The 22,899-nt window shown below is 40.8% G+C and overlaps 1 protein-coding gene and 1 pseudogene across 1 annotated transcript in view; one reads left to right on the forward strand and one right to left on the reverse strand.

The window, feature by feature from the left end:
• TRPA1 (transient receptor potential cation channel subfamily A member 1) overlaps positions 1–22,899 on the reverse strand; it is a 55,718-nt gene that overhangs the window by 28,729 nt on the left and 4,090 nt on the right. The window contains exons 2-7 of the mRNA XM_015474483.3: positions 21,008–21,167; positions 18,158–18,333; positions 7,083–7,190; positions 3,248–3,356; positions 2,918–3,063; positions 2,324–2,460 (exon numbers count right to left, since the gene is read on the reverse strand). Of these exons, the coding sequence (XP_015329969.1) occupies positions 2,324–2,460; positions 2,918–3,063; positions 3,248–3,356; positions 7,083–7,190; positions 18,158–18,333; positions 21,008–21,167 (836 nt within the window). The remainder of the gene's footprint in view (positions 1–2,323; positions 2,461–2,917; positions 3,064–3,247; positions 3,357–7,082; positions 7,191–18,157; positions 18,334–21,007; positions 21,168–22,899) is intronic.
• On the forward strand, positions 9,235–10,151 carry LOC101903806 (ADP-ribosylation factor 4-like; annotated as a pseudogene).

Consider the following 22,899-nt stretch of genomic DNA (forward strand, 5'->3'; position numbering starts at 1 on the left):
ATTGCATACAAGGTACAGCTAAGATTTACCTGCAGGGTTCACAATGCCCCTTTGTTGGCAAAAGTTAACAAGGCAGTGTTAGCGTTCCTAAAGTTTTAGGAAGCCAAAAAAAACCCGATGGATGTAATTGAAGTCACTTGGTATCATCTCACAAGCAGCCATAAGGATAATGTTAATTAATACATCAAATACAGATTTTTAATCTATATTAAAGCATCACCATAACAAATGTTAATACCAATGATTTAAAAGTCTGTTTCCTAATGCAAATCTTATTTCTTTGTTCCTACTCAAGATCATCTCCTCTATTCTTAACGTTCTGTGTATAAGTCTTAGTATCAGCTTGCCAATTTTCATTCAAAATTCACAAGAGGTTACATTCTAAATGTTATTAGATATATTGAGTAATTTTAAGAGTCAAATAATGTTAATTTAAGGCCCCATTCGATTTGTTCTGTATCTTCTCAGTCTAGAGCTCTGGTGCTCCAAGTGTGGCCTGCACACCACTGAGATATTTGCACTACAGTAGCAAAAGAAGCTGTAGATCAAGGAACAAACTTTCCTTTGAAGCTCAAGATGAACTCCAATGTCACTGGCTATTAAAAGGACATTCCAGGATCATAGATCAGCATTAGGTTCATCAGAATTGGACTGAACCAGTCCAAGAAATCTTCAGCCAACTCAAGTTGAAAGCATCCAGCTAGTCACCAGGCTAAGTATATTTTTTGGTCAGGTAGATGGGTCTGTTATCCTAAAATAACTCCTTCTTGTGCATATTTGTATATTAAAGCTCTAGGGTAAATGTACACATTTTAACTAAACTCAGATCACTAAACTCAGATTTCTGAATTGGCTAAACATTGGCATCACAAAGGGTTTTTAAAAATTCCTGAGAGTCATTAGCAATTCTGATGTAATCTGAGTATGAATTAATGTTGGGATTTTATAAATTCCTCACAGGATTCTAACGTGTAGTAGTTTGAAAAATATCTGGTCTAGAGGTTAATCCATCTACTGAGTTTTTGTTTTATTTCAATATTTGGTTTTTTTTTCCTGTCTAGGGTTTCCAACTGCATCTTTTTCACATCATCAATCTTTGATTCATAAATGCCAATTTGTTTTCCATAATGCCTTCTCTTAATACATTTACTTTACATAACTGACCATTCCTTCTTTTAAATTTCTGAAAGTTTTAAATACCTTTATTATGAAATTATTTATAAATTGCCCTGTTATTTCTTTTCCTTTGGAAGTAAATTAGCCTTTTGTTGATTTGATTGTCATAATCTTATGAATTTCCTTTATGCTATGAAATTTTAGTTTGCAAACTCATCCTGCATGGAAGTTCCTTGGAGTTCCTTCTGTTCATGTGTAGCCTATTATGGCTAGTGGTTTTGCTAATGTGTACACTCACGCCTCCATCTCCCCAGTTTAGAACCAGATCTTATATTGGTAGCTAGTGTTTCTTTTTCACTGTGGGATAGTGTAGATTTCTTGGTTCAGTTACTTATTGAGACTATCTCAGTTCTTCTTCTGCCATTCCAAGCTTCTAGCTCTGCCTCCATGAGTGTTGTGTGTGATAGAGAGAGACAGACAGACAGATAGACAGAGACAGAGATGGTAAGAGATAGAGACAGAGAGACAGCAAAGCCCCTTCCCAGCCATTTCTTTAACTCACATAGGGAACAGCCAATTTTTGTCTTCTCAAGGAATTGAACACAGTCTACACTGCCTGTTTCCTGTCTTAGCAGCTAGTAAGCCTATAATTTCAGATGCTTTTATCTGATGTGTATTTCTGTTAAACTCAACAGAAGTATTTATCTTCTTTGGAGCTTGGCTATCATTCCTTAAGACTAAGTACATATATGTTTTGAGAACTTTTACATGTAATTGTGGGACTACGTGGAAAGGGAAATCGGGTGGGAAAAGTGGACCACTCATATGTATCTGTTCCATTATCCCCCCTGAGAATGAAGATAACACACACGTGAGGACCTGAAACAGGTTAGAAAGGTTTTGAAAAGCTGTGTATGTTGACCTCCTGAGCATACAGGAAGTGAATCGAGCCTATAGCCACTGGACAAAGAACTGATCCAGAATATTCCACTGGAGAGTTTATCCTATGAAAATCTGTTCAACTTTGTATTTTTGATTCCAGAGGAACATAGAGATTGCAGTTGAACCACAGGATCTTTGTTATCTCTGCTCTTTTCTTTTGAACTATGGAGTCTCTGCTACCATAAGCAGTAACTTTGTCTTGTCTTCTTAATTAAATACATAAAGACAAAAAATCTGTACTCAGAATGATAGGAGGGAAACTTGCCTGTGAAGCAGTGTCTCGTGATTTCCATCCACCTCATTAACAATATCGCTGTTGCCAGAATAGGAAGATACCATCAGCTTAACAATCTCAGTGGCTCCCTGGGTGGCAGCAAAATGAAGGGCTGTGCACTTCCCTTTCTGTAAAGAGTTTTGATATCAGCATCAATCAATATTCCGTCCCAATTTAAGGATCAAACCTAAATTCAGTTGTTTTTTTCTTCCTAGTCCAACAAAATCAAGGAGTATGGAATTTAAGATGGCAAAGAGTAATCAGTTTCACCTACTGAGAAGCCTCAATATAAAAGTCATAGCTAGCAACTGTATTTCCTTGCAAGGTGACAGTTCTTGACAGCTCTGACTGTACTTAGCTTCTATCATCAGTGTCTTTATCTCTACTGTATCTGTATCTGTGTTTGCAATTGTCTTTGGTAGCTTTCAAAATTCTTTAGATAGATTAAAATTTGAGAGAATCTCTTGTTCTGCTTTTGCATGAATAGCAGGAAGTAACATCTATCTAAATTAACTGTGAAAGAGCTGTAGGGCACTTTGGCAAATAGAACATGAACAATTCTACAGGAGGAATCTGAACAGTTACCTCCAGCAGGTCCAGCTGCGCACCATTGTCCAGGCACATTTTAATCATGTCCAAGTCCCCACTTTGAACTGCCATGTGGAGAGGGCTGGCTTTCCCACTGTTCACAAAGTTAATGTGAGACAGTCTGCTATACCCATGTTCCTCACCTTTAGGAGGAAATAAAATTCAAGAGAATATAGGTATTCTTTAAAAGGTATTTTTTAAAAAAAAGAAGAAACGACTTTTAGACTTACATAAAAGCCCAGGTATAAATCATATTAAATATTTCTCAATAGCATCCACCAAAATAGGCTTCTTTATAGTATATAATGGAGGAAAGCTTCTACTCACCAAACTTTAATATTATTTCCATGCATTTTTTGGCACCCGAAAATGCTGCCTGGTGAATAGGGAAGCATCCCCATTTATTTGATTTACATGGCTTAGCCCCTTTATTTAACTGGAACAAAAGAAAGAACAAAAGAAGTAAATGACAAAGATAAACCCGTCACAAGGACGGACAAGTATTTATATGCCTCTCCCATAACTTTTCGCTACTCTGTGCCTATGTAAAATTAGTTACATAGAAAAGCTTTTTATGGTATGAAATCTGGACAAAAAGGTAATTTTGGAACTAGGCTAACATTCTGAACTAGAGACACTTTAAATTTTCTAATGACAAAGTAACAACATAGACACAAAAATTTCAACTTGATCTTCCACCAAAGTCAACACATTTTTTAGTGAAATTAAAGAGATTTTAAAAAACATTATCATGATTGCTCCTATACCCATTCTCATTTCCTTATACAAATAAAGTGATAATATTTCCCAGATCATTTTCCTGTCATTTGTGCAATTAATAAATGATTAGACCAGCACTTGTATTAAATCATGAAAATCAGACATTTTCACTAATGAATGTTCTCTACTAAAAAGTTGTTAAAAGGAACAGAATGGTATATTACCTTCACCTCTAAGTCAACCATTCTCAATCACCATTTTCTATAGAACACTGGATTTCAGTTTTAAGTACCTCTTACCACAAAATGAGAGATTTTGAAAAAGTAAAAAAGTGTGAAGAAGCAAATACATGTATCATCTTGCTTTCTAGGGACACTGTTGTTTTACATTTTAGAAGACAATATTTTGTCTTCTTTGCATAAGTAATATTTACATGTATACTATGTGATCACATCATTTTAAAAAGTATTTTATTTAATATTCTTAAATTACATGATTTTATTAAATACATATTCCATTTGGGGGTACATAAAACTTCATACAATGAATCCCTATTACTGAATTTCAACTTTTTCTCAGTTTTCTCTGCTATACATAACACTGATGTTAATATCAATGATATCTTTAATTATCTCCGAGATGTATTCCAAGAATTGGTATTGATGAGTCAAAATACATTTGTGCCAACAGTGAATGAAATTCCCCAACTCATTACATTTTCTAACACTCATTACATTTTCAATCAATAAGGAATTTTTGTCCTTTCAATTTAAGAGATTTTAAAAAAAACTCATTGTTTTAATATCTTCCTCTTTGATTACTAGAGAAATTAAATAAACTTTATGTGCCCCTTGCCAGTTTTCTATGGAGCACTGTCTTTTTCTTATAAATCTGTGAAAATACAGATAATTTTATATCCATTTAAAGATAAACAGATCGATATAATCATATGCTTTGTTAGCTCAGGTCAATCAAGGGATTATAATCTAATCTAATACTGAACTCTCCATTCAGTCCCTGGATAAGGCCAATGTGGTATTACATGGTACTTTTCATTATTTTGATGAATTAATTGCTAGTATTTTTAAGACTGCATCTATGTGAAATTGATCTATGTTTTTCTTTGGGGGGAGCTCTCAGGTTTTGGAGTTATTATGTCTACTTTATAAAACTAATCTGCACAATGTCACTCTTTTCTTGTGCTACAGGAAGATTACCTGAAACAGAAACTTCTTTGCAAGTTTGAAAGAAACTATAAAATCTATAAAAGCATATATTAGCTGGTTCCAGAGCTTTAACAAAGTATTAGCAATGCTTTTTTTTCCTAATACTTTCCTCACAGATATTTAATTTTGTAGTCAATTTTAACACTTTAATTACTTTCAGTTTTTTATCCATTGGGCTTCCCTGGTGGCTCAGATGGTAAAGAGTATAACTGCCTGCAATGCAGGAGACCTGGTTCAATCTGTGGGTTGGGAAGATCCCCTGGAGTAGAAAATGGTACTCTTGCCTGGAGAATCCCATGGACTGGGAAGCCTGGCTGGCTATGTATAGTCCATGGGGTCACAAAGAGTCGGACACGACTGAGCAACTAAGCACAGCACATTTATCCATTAAAAATCATTTCTAAATTTTTAGGATAGGATTGCATACTGATCTTTTGCCATTTAAAAATTCTTTCATATTCAATTAAATCCTTTTGCTATTTCTAATTTTATTGATTTTTGCTTGAGGTTTTTCCATTGTGGTTGGCTGGTTGTTGGTTTAGTTGCTAAGTTGTGTCCGACTCTTGTGACCCCATGGACTAGCCCACCAGGCTTCTCTGTCCATGGAATTTCCCAGTATAAACTGTCATGATTGGACCAAAAAAAGTTAAATCTTTTTAAATTCTTTTTTTGGTCCAATCATGACAGCTTATAAGAATATATATTTTCATCCAAGTATATTTAGTAAATATGTTAGAAGGTATTTGTAATTTGAAATAGCCCATAGATAGTCTGAAATTATTTTATTTCATTTTATTTACTCCCTGGAGGTGGTGGAGAGGGAAAATCAAGTGCTAAAAATAGAAAATCTGGCCTGAATAATGTACAAGTGATTGAGGAATATTTAAAAGAAAGCTCTTTGATGAAATTCTAATACCACACTCAGAAGGGGCACTCCGTGGAGCAGGACTCAGCCATGGTGATAGACACCTGAAGAGTCGGACTGGATCATCCCGAGAAATCTCACTGGAGAGAAGGCTGGCTCTTCTCATTGAGCTACGGCTGAGGAGCTCAGTCATTATATCATGCAAGGGTCCCTTTCTGAAACCTATGGCAGCTGTTTCTTCTCATCTTGGAAACAGATATGGGGCTGTTTCTCCTGGCTTTTATTTCAGGCCCCAACAATAATTTTGCAAATAACAATCTTCATCTTTCCTTTGATGATTCAGAAGCTCAGAGTCCCAAGTATGATTCACCGTTATGCACATACAGGCCATTGCTTTGTCTTTTGTATTCTGGGCTTTCCTGATAGCTCAGCTGGTAGAGAATCTGCCTGCAATGCAGGAGACCCCGGTTTGATTCCTGGGTCAGGAAGTACTCTTGGACAAGGGATAGGCGACTCACTCCAGTATTCTTGGGCTCCCCTGGTGGCTCAGCTGGTAAACAATCTGCCCACAATGCAGGAGACCTGGGTTTGATCCCTGGGTTGGGAAGATCCCCTGGAGAAGGGAAAGGCTACCCACCCCAGTAGTCCATGGGATCACAAAGAGTCCGATATCATTGAATGACTTTCACATTCACTTTCATTCTAGGTCTGACCACCAGTTTCACATTAATTTTTCTTGTCGATATTTTCTTTTCACTTCAGTCATCTCACGTTTTCTGTAATGCTTTCCTATTTGTCTTCCAGAAGAAATTTCAGACTCTTAAGATTTAAGAGGTGTGCTCAGTTGCTTCAGTTATGTCCGACTCTTTGTGACCCCAAGGACTACAGTCCACCAGGCTCCTCTGTCCATGGGATTCTCCAGGCAAGAATATCGGAGTGGCTTGCGTTGCTCTCCTCCAGGGGATCTTCCTGACCCAGGGACTGAACCCTAGTGACCTGCATTGCAGCCAGACTCTTTACGTGCTGAGCCATCAAGGAAGCTCTAAGGGGTGTGAACATGTACTCAAACTCATAGAACTATTTTTTTTCTGACACACTTTCTACATTTTATATTTTGCTAAAAGAGAAACTGAAAATAGTTTTGTTTATTTTTTATTTTTTGGCCACACCACATGGCACGTGGGACCTTAGTTCCCTGGCCAGGGATCGAACCTGTGTCCCCTGCATTGGAAACATGGGGTCTTAACCACTGAACCACCGGGGAAGTCCCTGAAAGCTGTTTTAAAGAACAAAAATTCATGTTGTACTAAAGGATAAAGAAAACAGGAAAAAATATAAATAAAATACAAACCAAAAGCTGCATGGCTTCACTGTTGTCTGTGAAACATGTGATTATCAGAGCTGTGTTTCCATTTTCTCCTTCCAGATTAACATCAGTACTGCTGTGCTCAATCAAGACCTACATTTAAAAGAGGGAATAGTCAGTCAAAAGTTAACCTGCAGGTTTTCAAATAGGGTATTTGTCTTCCACTGGATGTTAAGCTTTCAGTACCAGGAACCATGTCCTTATTCATCTTTTCCATCACTCTCCCGTGAAATCTGACATAAAACCTTGTACCTAGTGGGTACTACAAAAATTTCTCATATAGATGAAATAATGGCAATTTCTATAGCTCATAAATTAAGCCAACATGGAGTTGTAGAATTGAAAATAGACTAAAAATCGTAAATACTAGTTAACATTGCTCACTAAATATTTTTCACTTGTATTAAGTAAGCTATATATATGTATATAATTTTTACTGGAGTATAGTTGCTTTATTTATAACATTCTGTTAGTTTCTGCTGTACAGCAAAGTGAATCAGCTATACACATATATCCCCTCTCCCTTGGCTTTCCTTCCCATTTAGGTGTCCACAGAGCAGTAAGTAGAGTTCCCTGTGCTACACAGCAGGCTCTCATTAGTTATCTATTTTATACATAATAGTGTATATATGTCAATCCCAGTTTCCCAATTTATCTTACCCTCTTCCCCCCTTGGACTTCCCTGGTGGCTCAGACGGTAAAGTATTCGCCTGCAATGCAGGAGACCTGGGTTCAATCCCTGGGTCGGGAAGATCTCCTGGAGAAGGAAATGGCAACCCACTCCAGTATTCTTGCCTGGAAAATGCCATGGACCAAGGAGCCTGGTAGCCTACAGTCCATGGCGTCACAGAGTCGGACACAACTGAGCGACTTCACTTTCACTTTTCACTCCCCCCTTTGGTATCCATACCTTTGTTTTCTCCATCTGCATCTCTATTTCTGCTTTGCAAATAGTATCATCTGTACTATTTTTCTAGATTCCAGATATGTGATTTTAATATATGAGATTAACTAATATCTACCAAAAATAAATTGATGGAGCCAAAAAATAAATTGAGAATGTGTGGGTGGTGATAAGGGAGGAATGTAAGAAAGGAGAAGGAGAGAGAGAAGAGAGAAAGGGAGTGGGAAGCAAACATGGGAGGGAACTGTTTCCTTTTCCCATCTGGACATTTTTCTTTGACCCAGATTGCAAGTATTCTGGGAAATGTCCATTAAAACCCCATTCCTTCCAGGAAAGAAGAGAGTCTCATGTAACAGAGATATAGCTTAACTCAATCGGTTCAAACTTAGTCTGGAACCAGAAACTCTTTCTCCGACATAAGAAATGAGAATTCCTGCTAAAATGGTTAAGCAATTTTTCTAATGGGATTTAATTGAAGACCTGTTACCCCTTCATCTGGCTGACTCACAGCTGATTATTGGCTAAGAATCTATTGATCTTGAACTAGTTTTCTTCTAACAAAATTTTTCTTACATAAATGTCTCCCTCAAAAGAGAAATCTCTGAATTAGTCTGCTAAAGACCTTTTCTTTTGCAGCAAGACTCTGATAAAATTATATCATGTGCTCACAACTAAGAAAGAATTTATTAAACAAGCTGTTTCCTAAAAACTCTGACTTACAAAAGAAGACACACAGAGCTGCTAGTTAATAGAATGTGTCCTGATACGTCAGCAGATGAATCAGGCTTACTAATCAGCTCTTCTCATAAAGGAAAATCACACTGGAATTTTAGGCCATAAGAACACACAGGACGATTATGGATGAAGGAAAATAAGAACACACAGTTCAGTCAATGGACCTGAGGCATCGCCTTCTGTTCTTAACAAAGTCTGGATTGATTCGCATGTGAAGTAATCTACCCAAGTCCACAAGAAGAGGTTTTTTTTTTTGTTGTTGTTGTTTTTAATCTCTGCCCTCTTAGAATCACAGCTCCTAGATTTGGAGCCTCTATTAGGGTGTTTCTTCTCACTGCCACTAGCAGTCTTTCCTAAAGCTGTGTTAAAGTGTAGGTGGCAGGGGGCCCAGAGAGTGCAACTAAACTGTGTGTGGGGAAGCGCCCGGAAGCGCAGGGGGATGCGGCGGCGGTGACGCGAATCTGTCCGCGTTGGAGGGGCCGGGCCGCTGCCGTAGTCGCCGCGGCTGCCTCGTGACGTGGCACAGCCGAAGATTTAACGCCGGAGCCGGAGCTGCCCCGCCAGTCGCGGAGCAGGCCCTCACCCCGCTGGCCGGGAGCTTCTTTGGACACGCCGGCTAGCGAACCGTCCCCGCAGCCGTCTTTCTTCCTCAGCAGCTCTTTTCTCGCTGAGTTTTCTGGGAGCGTAAAAGGAGAAGGTCCGGGGACGCCCCAAACCCCTTTTGCTCCTGCCCATTCCAAGTGTCACTACCGCCATGGCCCTCACCATCTCCTCCCTCTTCTCCCGCCTCTTCGGCAAGCAGCAGATGCGCATTTTGATGGTTGGGTTGGATGCTGCTGGCAAGACGACCATTCTGTATAAACTGAAGTTAGGGGAGATAGTCACCACCATTTCTACCATTGGTTTTAACGTGGAAACAGTAGAATATAAGAACATTTGTTTCAAAGTATGGGATATTGGTGGTCAAGATAAAATTAGGCCTCTCTGGAGACATTACTTTGAAAATACCCAGGGTCTTATTTTTGTGGTAGATAGCAATGATCGTGAAAGAATTCAGGAAGGAGCAGAAGAGCTGCAGAAAATGCTTCAGGAAGATGAGTTGCGAGATGCAGTGTTGCTGCTTTTTGCGAACAAACAGGACTTGCCGAATGCTATGGCCATTAGTGAAATTGGACAGATAAATTAGTCTTCAGTCCCTTCTTAACAGAACATGGTATGTTCAAGCCACTTGGGCTACACAAGGAACCAGTCTGTATGAGGGACTTGACTGGCTGTCAAATGAGCTTTCAAAACGTTAAATGAAGCTGGATATCTAACCAAGGACATGTTTGATAGAATTGGTCTAGGCTTGTTACAACAAAATTAGTTTGCATCTTGGTTATTAAACAGTATCTGGGACTGGTTTGGGCAGAATATTATTGCGTTTAAACTTATTTTGTTGCCAATTATTGTTTACCAAGTATAATGTTGCCATTTAGCAATATGCTTGGTTTTAAAGAGATTCTCCTTAACTTGGGGGAAAAAAAGTGTCCTCTTACTTCCCTTAAGCCTAAATGCCTGGAGGTAGCTAATGTGACACCTTTTAAATAAATCCATTTTGAATGGTTTTTTTTGTTTTTTTTTTTTTTGAGCCCACAAGGAATAATGTTTTAAAGTTACCCCCTGCTACTTTAATGATACCTTTATCATTCCTGGGACAGTCTGCTGATTTTAAAAATTGTAGCATTCCATTTGAATTTATTTTTCCCCCTTGCCAAAAAGATTTTTTAATACTGCTTGTACCAGCCAAGGAAATGCTCTAAAACACTATTCAGATCTTGCACTGAGGAACTTCAATTTCTCCCTCCATTTTTATTGACTCCTGGCTTCCATCAGCCAAGCTTACTTTGGTGTGGTTTGGATTTGATAATTAGTTCTGTGCTAGATGCAAAGAGTGCATATGGAGATGATTTTTAATCCTCAGCAGACAGTCTTCCTTTATATTGTATCTTTTTTATGTTGCATGTTGCTTTTGGTATCAGCCTGACTCTTTGCCCAGTATATGATAGTTCTGCTGATGTTTTATTGTTTATTGGTGAACATATCTTCATTAAGAGTTTTTGGAAAACTCATCAAACTCAATGAATAAGTTTTCTTCATAACCCATTTGGAATTATTCCTAATAAAATGATAAAAAAAAACATTAAAAAAAAAACAACAATAAACTGTGTGTCTAGTTCAAGCTCAGTCATGACCAGACAAGTCTGGAGGCTGGCAGGTGAGACCTCCAGAGATCCCTGTGATGAGAATCCAGGAAGCCTCATGGGAGGTCCAACTGTATCCTTTGGGGTTAAGCCAAGAACTAAGACCTGCAGGCTACCGAGAAGCAAGGCCAGCCCCCAACCCCGGTCCAATGTGCCCCAGGAAACACTATGCACACCAGTGGTATGTGTGTAAGAACTTGAGGTCACACAAGGTCACACATGGGTAACAGTTGTGTACTTTACAACCACAAGGCAGCTGTGGAAGGTGTGGGGGAAGGCTGGATAATGGAGACTGAAATTGGCAAAAGCTGGTGTTATAAATAGGGCTTCCCTGTGGCTCACAAGGTAAATAATCTGCCTGCAATGCAGGAGACCCGGGTACAATCCCCTGGGTCAGGAAGATCCCCTGGAGAGGGGAATGACAACCTACTCCAGTGTTCTTGCCTGAAGAATTCCATGGACAGAGGGAACCTGGTGGACTGTAGGTGGTATAAATGGGACAGGCAGGCCCTGAGGATGCAAGCACACAGAGAGACCCTCCTAAATTCCTTCTCCTTCTTCTCTGGTGAAGCAAAAGGGCTTGAAAACATCTTTTGATGAAGTGATGGTTGGTAAGACTAAGCAAAGGAGAGACAACTAATTTCAGTTCCCTTACAACCCTATTTTTTTTTTTTTTTCTTGTTCTGGTGTCAAAGGAAAATCTGTTATACCCACCATCTAGTTTGTAAATCAGTTATGGGTTTATTTCTAGACTTTCTTCTATTTCATTGTGATACCTATCCTTCTGTATTTGTTAGCCTGAAGATTTGATTTCTAGTTAACAGTAGCTTTCAACTGTAACCTGCCTTTGAGTTCCCAAATCACACTTTCAGAGGTGACATTAATTAAGTCAATGGGCATTTGTTCTTGAAAAGAGCCTTCAGAGGAAGCACAAGAGTTCATTGGGGAAACGTGGCATCTCTCGGGGGGAGGGGTCCGCACTCACTGGTGGCCCAGCACAGATGATACAGAAGTAGCATCAGGTTCATGAATAACGCAGACAGAAGTAGCATCAGGTTCATGAATAACGCAGACATCGACAGAAACTGACAGCCTATTGCCAAAGGCCTCTCCAATAACCTCTGCAAGGGGCTGTTCTGACTTGTCTTCTTAGGCACAGATACTTAAACTCTCCCCTTGCCCTTCAGCCAGGACGCCTAGTTACTAATTTATTCATTCAAAAGCCATCATTTAGCAGCAATGCTGAGGACTGGAGATGTTCCATTAGTCACACACAGTGTCTTCTTCCAGTATAAGCAGTCAGAGCAGGAAATGGGCATGTGAACATTTGATTGCTGTACCCTGTGCTAAGGATTATGGCAAGGCTACATACAGGGCACAAGGGGAGAGTGGAGAGGGGGCTCCTCTCACACCCTCTCTGCCTGGCTTACAGGAGCCAAGGACTCAGGGGGCTGAGAGGAAGGGGTCTGAACTAAGGAAGCATGGAATTCATGGACACCCCTGAGGTATTGTTGGTATATTATAGGCTGAGTAGGTTTGGATGTGGTGTGATAAACTGAATGTTTTTGTCCCTCAAAATTCATATATCGAAATCCTAATCCCCAGTGTGGTATTAAGAGGAGGGGCATTTGGGAAGTGCTTAGGTCTACAACGGAGAAGGCAATGGCACCCCACTCCAGTACTCTTGCCTGGAAAATCCCATGGATGGAGGAGCCTGGTAGGCTGCAGTTCATGGGGTCACTAAGAGTCAGACGTGACTGAGTGACTTCCCTTTCACTTTTCACTTTCATGCATCGGAGAAGGAAATGGCAGCCCACTCCAGTGTTCTTGCATGGAGAATCCCAGGGACGGGGGAGCCTGGTGGGCTTCCGTCTATGGGGTCACACAGAGTCGGACACAACTGAAGCGACTTAGCAGTAGGTCTACAAGATGGAGTAGAAGGATGTGCGCTCATCTTCTCCTGTGAGAACTCCAAAATTACAACTCACTGCTGAACAACCATTGACAGGAGAATGTTGGATCCCACCAAAAAAAGATACCACACGTCCAAGGGCAAAGGAGAAGCCTCAGCAAGATGGTAGGAGGGGTGAAATTCTGTTTAGAATCAAACCCCATACCTACCAGAGACACTCGGAGGGCTCAAACAAAACCTTGTGTACACCAGGAGACCCCACAGAGACTGAGCCATACTTGCCTCTGACTGTCCGAGTGTCTTCTGCAGAGGTACGGGTCAGCAGTGCCTTGCCACCAGAGTAGGGGCTCTGGGTGCAACAGACCTGGGTATTGCATAAGTCCTCTTGGAAGAGGTTGCCATTAACCCTACCATAGAGCCGCCACAGCTTACACAGGACTGGGGAAACAGACTCTTGGAGGGCACAGAGAAAACCTTCTGCACACCAGGACCCAGGAGAAAGGAGCAGTGACCTCACAAGAGACTGACCCAGACTTGCCTCTGAGTGGCCAGGAGTCTCTGGCAGAGGTGTGGGTCAGTGGTGGCCTGCTGCGGGGATGGTGCACTGAGTGTGGCAGAGCATGCACGGGACCTTTTGAAGGAGGTCGCCATTGTCTTCATTACCTCCACCATAGTTTGCTCTCAGGTCAAACAACAGGGAGGGAACACAGCCCCGCCCATCAACAGAAAATTGGATTAAAGATTTACTGAGCATGGCCCCACCCATCAGAACAAGACCCAGTTTCCCCCACAGTCAGTCTCTCCCATTAGGAAGCTTCCATAAGCCTCTTGTCCTTATCCCTCAGAGGGCAGACAGAATGAAAACCACAACCACAGAAAATGAATCCAACTGATCACATGGACCACAGCCTTGCCTAATTCAATGAAACTATGAACCATGCCGTAGGGCAACCCAAGACAGACAGGTCGTGGTGGAGAGGTCTGACAAAATGTGGTCCACTGGAGAAGGGAATGGCAAACCACTTCAGTATTCTTGCCTTGAGAACCCCGTGAACAGTATGAAAAGGCAAAAAGATATGATACTGAAAGATGAACTCCCGAGGTCAGTAGGTGCCCAATATGCTACTGGAGAAGAGTGGAGAAATAACTGCAGAAAGAATGAAGAGATGGAGCCAAAACAAAAACAACACACAGTTGTGGATGTGACCAGTGATGGAAGTAAAGTCCGATGCTATGAAAAAAAAACATTGCATAGGAACCTGGAATGTTAGGTCCATTAGTCAAGGCAAATTGGAAATGGTCAAAGAGGAGATGGTAAGAATGAACATCAACATTTTAGTAATCAGTGAACTAAAATGGACTGAAATGGGTGAATTTAACTCAGATGACCATTATATCTAGTACTGTTGGCAAGAATCCCTTAGAAGAAATGGAGTAGCCTCATAAGTCAAGAGAAGAAACATAGTTTTTGGGTGCAGTCTTAAAAATGACAGATTGATCTCTGTTCCTTTCCAAGGCAAACCATTCAATATCACAGTAATCCAAGTCTATGCCCCAACCAGTAATGCTGAAGAAGCTGAGGTTGAATGGTTCTATGAAAACCTATAAGACCTCCTAGAACTAACACCAAAAGAGATGTCCTTTTCATTATAGGGGGCTGGAATGCAAAAGTAGGAAGTCAAGGGATACCTGAAGTAACAGGCAAATTAGGCCTTGGAGTACAAAATGAAGCAGGGCAAAGGCTAACAGAGTTTTGCCAAGAAAATGTACTGGTTATAGCAAACACCCTCTTCCAACAACATGAGACAAGACTCTACACATGGACATCACCAGATGGTCAACACCAAAATCAGATTGATTATATTCTTTGTAGGCAAAGATGGAGAAGCTCTATACAATCAGCAAAAACAAGACTGGGAGCTGACTGTGACTCAGATCATGAACTCTTTATTGCAAAATTCAGACTTAAATTGAAGAAAGTAGAGGAAACCACTAGACCATTCAGGTATGACCTAAATCAAATCCCTTACAATTATATAGTAGAAGTGACACATAGATTCAAGGGATTAGATCTGATAGACAGAGTGCCTGAAGAACTATGCACAGAGTTTAGTGACATTGTACAGTAGCCAGTGATCAAGACCATCCCAAAGAAAAAGAAATGCAAAAGGCAAAATAGCTGTCTCAGGAGGCCTTACAAATAGCTGAGAAAAGAAGAGAAGCAAAAAGCAAAGGAGAAAAGGAAAGATATACCCATCTGAATGCAGAGTTCTGAAGAATAGCAAGGAGAGATAAGAAAGCCTTCCTCAGTGATCAATGCAAAGATATAGAAGAAAACAATAGAATGGGAAAGACTAGAGATCTCTTCAAGAAAATTAGAGATACTAAGGGAACATTTCATGCAAAGATGGGCACAATAAAGGACCGAAATGGTATGGACCTAAAAGAAGCAGAAGATATTAAGAAGAGGTGGGAAGAATACACAGAAGGACAATACAAAAAAGATCTTCCTGACCCAGATAACCACGATGGTGTGATCACCCACCTAGAGCCGGACATCCTGGAAAGTGAAGTCATGTGGGCCTTAGGAAGCATCACTAAGAACAAAGCTAGTGGAGATGATGGAATTCCAGCTGAGCTCTTTCAAATCCTTAAAGATGTTGCCGTGAAAATGCTGCACTCAATATGCCAGAAAATTTGGAAAACTCAGCAGTGGCCACAGGACCAGAAAAAGTCAGTTTTCATTCCAATCCCAAAGAAAGGTAATGCCAAAGAATGCTCAAACTACCACACAATTGTACTCATCTCACACGCTAGCAAAGTAATGCTCAAAATTCTCCAAGCCAGGCTTCAACAGTACCTGAACCGTGAACTTCCAGATGTTCAAGCTGGATTTTAAAAAGTCAGTTTTCATTCCAATCCCAAAGAAAGGCAATGCCAAAGAATGCTCAAACTACCACACAATTGTACTCATCTCACACGCTAGCAAAGTAATGCTCAAAATTCTCCAAGCCAGGCTTCAACAGTACCTGAACCGTGAACTTCCAGATGTTCAAGCTGGATTTAAAAAAGGCAGAGGAACCAGAGATCAAATTGCCAACATCCGTTGGATCACTGAAAAAGCAAGAGAGTTCCAGAAAAACACCTACTTCTGCTTTATTGACTATGCCAAAGCCTTTGACTGTGTAGATCACAACAAACCATGGAAAATTCTTAAAGAGATGGGAATACCAGACCAGCTGACCTGCCTCCTGAGAAATCTGCATGCAGATCAGGAAGCAACAGTTATAACTGGACATGGAACAACAGATTGGCTCCTAATCAGGAAAGGAGTAAGTCAAGGCTGTATATTGTAACCCTGCTTATGTAACTTATATGCAAAGTACATCATGCAAAATGCTGGGCTGGATGAAACAAGCTGGAATTAAGATTGCTGGGAGAAATATCAATAACCTCAAATATGCAGATGACCCCTTATGGCAGAAAGCAAAGAAGAACTAAAGAGCCTCTTGATGAAAGTGAAAGAGGAGAGTGAAAAAGCTGGCTTAAAACTCAACATTCAGAAAACTAAGATCATGGCATCCGGTCCCATCACTTCATGGCAAATAGATGGGGAAAGAGTGAGAGACTTTATTTTGGGGGGCTCCAAAATTACTGCAGATGGTGACTACAGCCATGAAATTAAAAGATGCATGCTCCTTGGAAGAAAAGCTATGACCAACCTAGACAGTATATTAAAAAGCAGAGACATTACTTTGCCAACAAGTCTGTTTAGTCAAAGCTATGGTTTTTCCAGTAGTCATGTATGGATGTGAGAGTTGTACTATAAAGAAAGATGAGTGCCGAAGAATTGACGCTTTTGAACTGCGGTCTTGGAGAACACTCTTTAGAGTCCCTTGGACTGCAAGGAGATCCAGCCAGTCCATCCTAAAGAAAATCAGTCCTGAAAATTCATTGAAAGGACTGATGCTGAAGCTGAAACTTCAAAACTTTGGCATCTAATGGAAGAACTGACTCCTTTGAAAAGCCCCTGATGCTGGGAAAGACTGAAGGCAGGAAGAGAAGGGGCCGACAGAGGATGCGATGGTTGGATGTCATCACCCACTCACTGGACATGAGTTTGAGCAAGCTCCAGGAGTTGGTGAAGGACAGGGAAGCCTGGTGTGCTGCAGTCCATTGTGCTGCAAAGAGTGGGACACGACTAAGCAACTGAACTGAACTAGGTCATGAAGGCAGAACCCTCACGAATGGGATTAGCACTCTTATAAACGAAAGCCCAGAAAGCTCTCATTCCTTCCTCAACATGAAGACACAGAGAGACAAAGGCCGCCTATGAACCAGGAATCAGGCCCTTACCAGATACCAAATCCACCACTGCCTCAATCTCGGACAACCCAGCCTCCACAGCTGTGAGAGAGAGCTGTTGTTCACGCCACTGGGTCTGTGGTTTTCTGTGATAGCAGCCAGAACTGTGACACAACAGCCATGTCATCCTTTGCAACGTTTTTCCTAAAGGAAAATTTACTGCAAGGTCCAAATTACCTACCTCAGAAATGAATTTCTAGAATATAATTCATTTGTAAACTGCGTTTCTCAAGGCTTCCTCTATTTGACCCAATTCACTCTCTTAAAAAAATACTAAGAAATTTCCCCATATTATGATTATGTCTTCTGCTAAGACATGCCATCCACTAAGGCCTGTCACTGACTCTCACAAAAACAATAAATCCTAATTATATTTCCTCTCTTCACGGAGGCACTGGTCACCTCCTTTTTTTGAAGCATTCGATCAGCCAGGTAAAAGCAGTAAAACCCTGACTTGAGAAACATAATAATGAAGACAAATTTCCTAACTCTTGCTTTCGCCTCCTAACTCTTACGCACTAACTAAGCACGTTATTTAATTCACTCTCTTCCTCAGTTTCCTCAGCTATGAAATGGGGATAATAATGGTCTTATTTTATAGATTTTTTAAAATGGGGATTTAAAAACCAAAAACACAGAAGGCTCCTAAACACAGAAAAAGGCTGGTAGCTGATACATAAGAACTAATCAAGAAAATAAGATGGTGCTTATTATTCTTCACGTCATCATCATCACGATCACTATGGAGATGGTTTTGGTCAGAAGAAAAGCCAACTTTAAAATCATCACATGTTGTTGGCCCTGGCAGCTGAGGTTGGCCTTTTGGACGAAGCAGACATAGCTGGACCTGAGGCCCGGCCCATGCTACGTTGCTCGGCCTGGGGACCACCAGCAAGCTCACCTTCATCACGTCATTGTACCCGCCCTGCACAGCCACATGCAGCGGGGCCATCATGCTGCAGTTTCGGAGGTTTGGGTTGGCTCCTTTTCGAAGAAGAAACTTAACACTTTCCACCTGGTTTTTTCCTGCGGCCCAGTGCAGTGGGGTATTTCCGTAATCATCCATCACATTCAGTACTAGAAAAAGACAGCAAAATACAGGTGAGACGTTGCTTGGACTGTACTCGGCACCTACTGCATGCCTATTTACTGCAAAGCTCGGTGCTCAGTCCCATGGTAGAGGCTTCACCTTCTTTAGGAGAAATAAAAAGATAGCTTCAGTTCTCAAAAACATCTAACAGACACCTTTGGGGCTGCATGTCAGTGATGGCACTGACTTTGTCAAATGAGTTAGCTGTCAATCTGTAGGATCCATAGGAAATAGGTCTTCCTATTGCTACATGCTTTTATCTGTGCTATGAATTTGGGGATTTGTTGCAAAGCATTGAGCTTATATAAAAGTAACAACTCTACACCAGGCAACTCTAAGTTCCACGCAACCATTATATCATCCAACCCTCTAATAGCTCACAAGGGGCCATGACCATTTTTCAGAAAGATGAGGACTAGAGAGGTTCAAAATCTTGCCAGCATTATGCAGCCAGTAAGAGCTCTGTAAGCTGACTTAGCTCTTTGAATCTCAGTTTTCTCATATTCAAATTTGGTGGAAGGAAGGAAAGAGGGGAGGGAGGAAGAGAAAGGAGTGTAACAGATAGGTACACCTTGCAATATTCTTAGGAGAAGAATATCAAATCATGTCCTTAAAGATCTTAATGGGGTGTTTGGCCTTTAGCAATGGTTCAAAAAAATGTTAGTGAGAAAAAAGATGCACCACTAACAAACACAAGACTAGAATTAGAGCTTGTGCACCTTGATGCCATACATGATTTTGACATACTTCTACAATATATCATTGTATTATTTACCCTGTGATTAGCATGCCCTTTGACACTACAGGATTTACTTTATATCTGCTCTAAAATAGACACTACCGTCTGCTTTATCAACCATTTTAATTGGTGGTAGTATATTTTTATGTCTGAAGAGAAGGGAAAAGAGCTCATTCATAAATATGACTTAAGGACCACCTACAATGCCTGGAATCCTGCTGCAGCCATATTTCTCATTTCTCTCCTTTTTAACATTTATCTCCCCACTATCTTCTCTCAGTCACTCCAGTGCCTCATTCTCAACCACACACACACACACACACACACACTCACACACACACATACTCTCTCTCTCTCACATACTCACACACATCCCTTGACCATTCTGTCTGATCAAGACAAAGCACCACACTCAGCATTTCATTTAGCACCAAACCTCATGAAACCATGGCCAAAACTTACAAACTCCAACTCATCAATTAAATAACTTGAATTTGGCTTTTACCACCATTGCTTTTCATAAATCACTTTTACAGAGGTCAGGAGGCCTTCTAATGTCAAGGTTATTGTGTCTCCTTTCTATATGATCTCTCTGTGGTACCTGATCCTTCTAACTAATCTCTCCCTTGGCTCATGTGCCATCAATCTCATGCATCACTGTCTTCACCATTGTTTTCCTGGCTTTTCCTCTGCCCTCTGACCCTGAGCATTGGTGTTTTACCCTTAGCCACCTTCAATGGCAATTCTATGGTCTTCTAAAGGATTTTCATTCATTTACACAATTTGAGCTACTTCCTATGCAATACTGGCCCTGTAGTGTGACCCTTTCCTTCTATATTTTTGGTCTACTAGATACAAGGTATTAGGCTACAAGTCTACTAGAAATTTTCAAGTGGATGTCCCCTGGGCCTTTTAAACTCAGTATGACCATATTTAAATTGTTTCCTCACATTCACTTTTCTTCTGTTTTCTTATAAACCTTCTTTTCCAGATGGCTAGACTATTAATCTAATTCCTAAATTAAGAATGTCAACATCAGTACACCTTTTCATCACTTACTCCTTGCATTCAATCTTTATCAAGCACTTTCCACTCTACATGTGAAATAGCCCCTGAATCTCTCCCTTTCTCCTTATTCCAGTCTCAAAACCCTAGTGGATGCTCAACTTCTCTTTACTACTAAAATAGCTTTTTAACTGACCTTCATCTTACATTAAATAATAATGGTCTTATTACACCACCTCACTGCTTAAATCTCTGTGTCATCCTGCTTCCTTATCAACTACAGCTGAGTTTCTCAGAGAAGGCTGGGGGCACAAGGCTGGGGAGGATGTGACATCTTCTTGGGGTGTCAATTTTATTGACACGATAAGGGTGGCACTAGAGGTAAAGAACCCACCTGCCAATGCAGGAGACATAAGAGATTCGTGTTCGATCCCTGGGTCGGGAAAATCCCCTGGAGAAGGAAATGGCTAGCCATTCTACTATTCTCACCTGGAGAATCCCATGGACAGAGGAGCCTGGTGGGCTATAGTCCACAGGGTCCCAAAGAGACAGACACAACTGAAGTGACTTAGCATGTGCATACTGCAAGCAAGCAATTTAAGTACGTGATGACCTCAGTGGAAACAGTATATAAGAATACATGAAATACACATTAATTTTTATGATCTATCATGCAATTGCAAAGAAAATCTGCACTGGCAGTGGGCTGCCCCAGATCCTTGCACCGTCCTCTGCAGTATTTCTGTGGAAAAGATTGAAGGGCACTGGCTGGAGGAAAGACCACTTTCCTGAGTGAGACATTCAGGCCCTTTATAATCTGGAACTAATCAACCCTCCAGAATCACTTCATTCCACTCTTTCCAAATGAGTCTAATGAGATGATGAAATACATAGCACTAGCTGTAAAGTTCTGTTACCTTCACAGGAGGATTCATTGACAATCATCTCCATCAGCTCCACTTGACCTTCTTCTGCAGCATGGTGCAAAGGTGAGGCATTCACATCATCATATTTTTTAAATCTCTTTTGTTTCTTCACAAAGTTTTGTAAACCGCATTTGTTTCCCTCGAACACCACCTAGAAGTATATACAAAATTGTTACCTTAAATAAGCATATATAAAACTTAGTATAATAAGTTCATTGTCAAAGGATTATCATCCAAGCTAGTTCTTGTGCTTATGATAAAGTAAATAATTTTTTTTTCTGAAGAACACAAAATGTTTAGACATATAGAGCATGCCCCAGAGCATACATGCTCAGTTGTGTTTGACTCGTTGTGACCCTACGGACTGTAGCCCGCCAGGCTCCTCTGTCCATGGGTTTTTCCAGGCAAGAATACTGGAGTGGGTAGCCATTTCCTACTCCAGGAGATCTTCTGAACCTAGGAATCGAACCTGTGTCTCCTTAATTGCCTGGCTGATTCTTAGACATATAGAAAGAAAGTGAAAGTGTTAGTCAGTCATGTGTGACTCTTTGAGGCCCCCTGGACTGTAGTCCGCCGACCCTCTCTATCCATGGAATTCTCCAGGCACGAACACTGGAGTGGGTAGCCATTCCCTTCTCCAGGAGATCTTCCTGACCCAAGGATCGAACCCAGGTCTGCAAATGCTTTTACATTGATAAGCACATTAAATAAATAATTTGATTTTCTGATGCCAAACCTGTATATGCTGTAGAAATAAAGGCTTTGAGAAGAGTTTGGAAGTAAATGTAATAGATGCGAGCTGAGAAGAAAATAAGTAGAGTGAAAACATAGAGGCATTGTCTCTTCTAGGTGAAAAATGTACTGAAACCACAGCATAAGGGATTCTAGTTGATGAAAAAAGATTTTCGTGAATGCAAGGAGTAAGAGTAGAAGCTAAATTACTGTCCTTTCTTTGGCCTTTCTGCTGATAGTCAATTCCCATACAATGTGTTCCTAAGTAATGGAGATAGAATCATACTGAAGGATGGTGATGTAAGTCTCTTGGTCAGTTATCTTGAACAGCTGCCCACTCTCCTCTGGGAATGAACTATCCCCCCTCTTTTGATGACTTGGATTCTGAACCAGGCCAAGTCAGGTCAGGTGCAGTGCCTCATGGTTCTCTGCAGGCAGGAAGGGCTAACATTTAGTTTAGTTCAGTTCAGTTCAGTTGCTCAACCATGTCCGACTCTTTGCGACCCCATAGACTGCAGCATTCCAGGCTTCCCTGTCCATCACCAACACCCAGAGCTTGCTCAAACTCATGTCCATCAAGTTGGTGATGCCATCCAACCATCTCATCCTCTGTCATCCCCTTCTCCTCCTGCCTTCAATCTTTCCCAGCATCAGAGTCTTTTCCAATACTCTTTTCCAGTCAGAGTCAGTTTTTCACATCAGGTGACCAAAGAACTTGAGCTTCAGCCTCAGCATCAGCCCTTCCAATCAATATTCAGGACTGATTTCCTTTAGGATGGACTGGTCTGATCTTGCAGTCCAAGGGACTCTCAAGAATCTTCTCCAACACCACAGTTCAAAAGCATCAATTCTTTGGCACTCAGCTTTCTTTATAGTCCAACTCTCACATCCATACATGACTACTGGAGAAACCATAGCTTTGACTAGATGGACCTTTGTTGGCAAAGTAGTATCTCTGCTTTTTAATATGCTGTCTAGGTTTGTTGTGGCTTTTCTTCCAAGGAGCAAGTGTCTTTTAATTTCATGGCTGCAGTCACCATCTGCAGGGATTTTGGAGCCCCCCAAAATTAAAGTCTCTCACTGTTTCTACTGTCTGTGTACTTACTTACCACCAAAGATCAAGACACTGAGAGGTTACATTGTTTACCCAA

Source organism: Bos taurus, chromosome 14, assembly GCF_002263795.3.
Source record: "Bos taurus isolate L1 Dominette 01449 registration number 42190680 breed Hereford chromosome 14, ARS-UCD2.0, whole genome shotgun sequence".
NCBI classification, from domain to species: Eukaryota; Metazoa; Chordata; class Mammalia; order Artiodactyla; family Bovidae; genus Bos; species Bos taurus.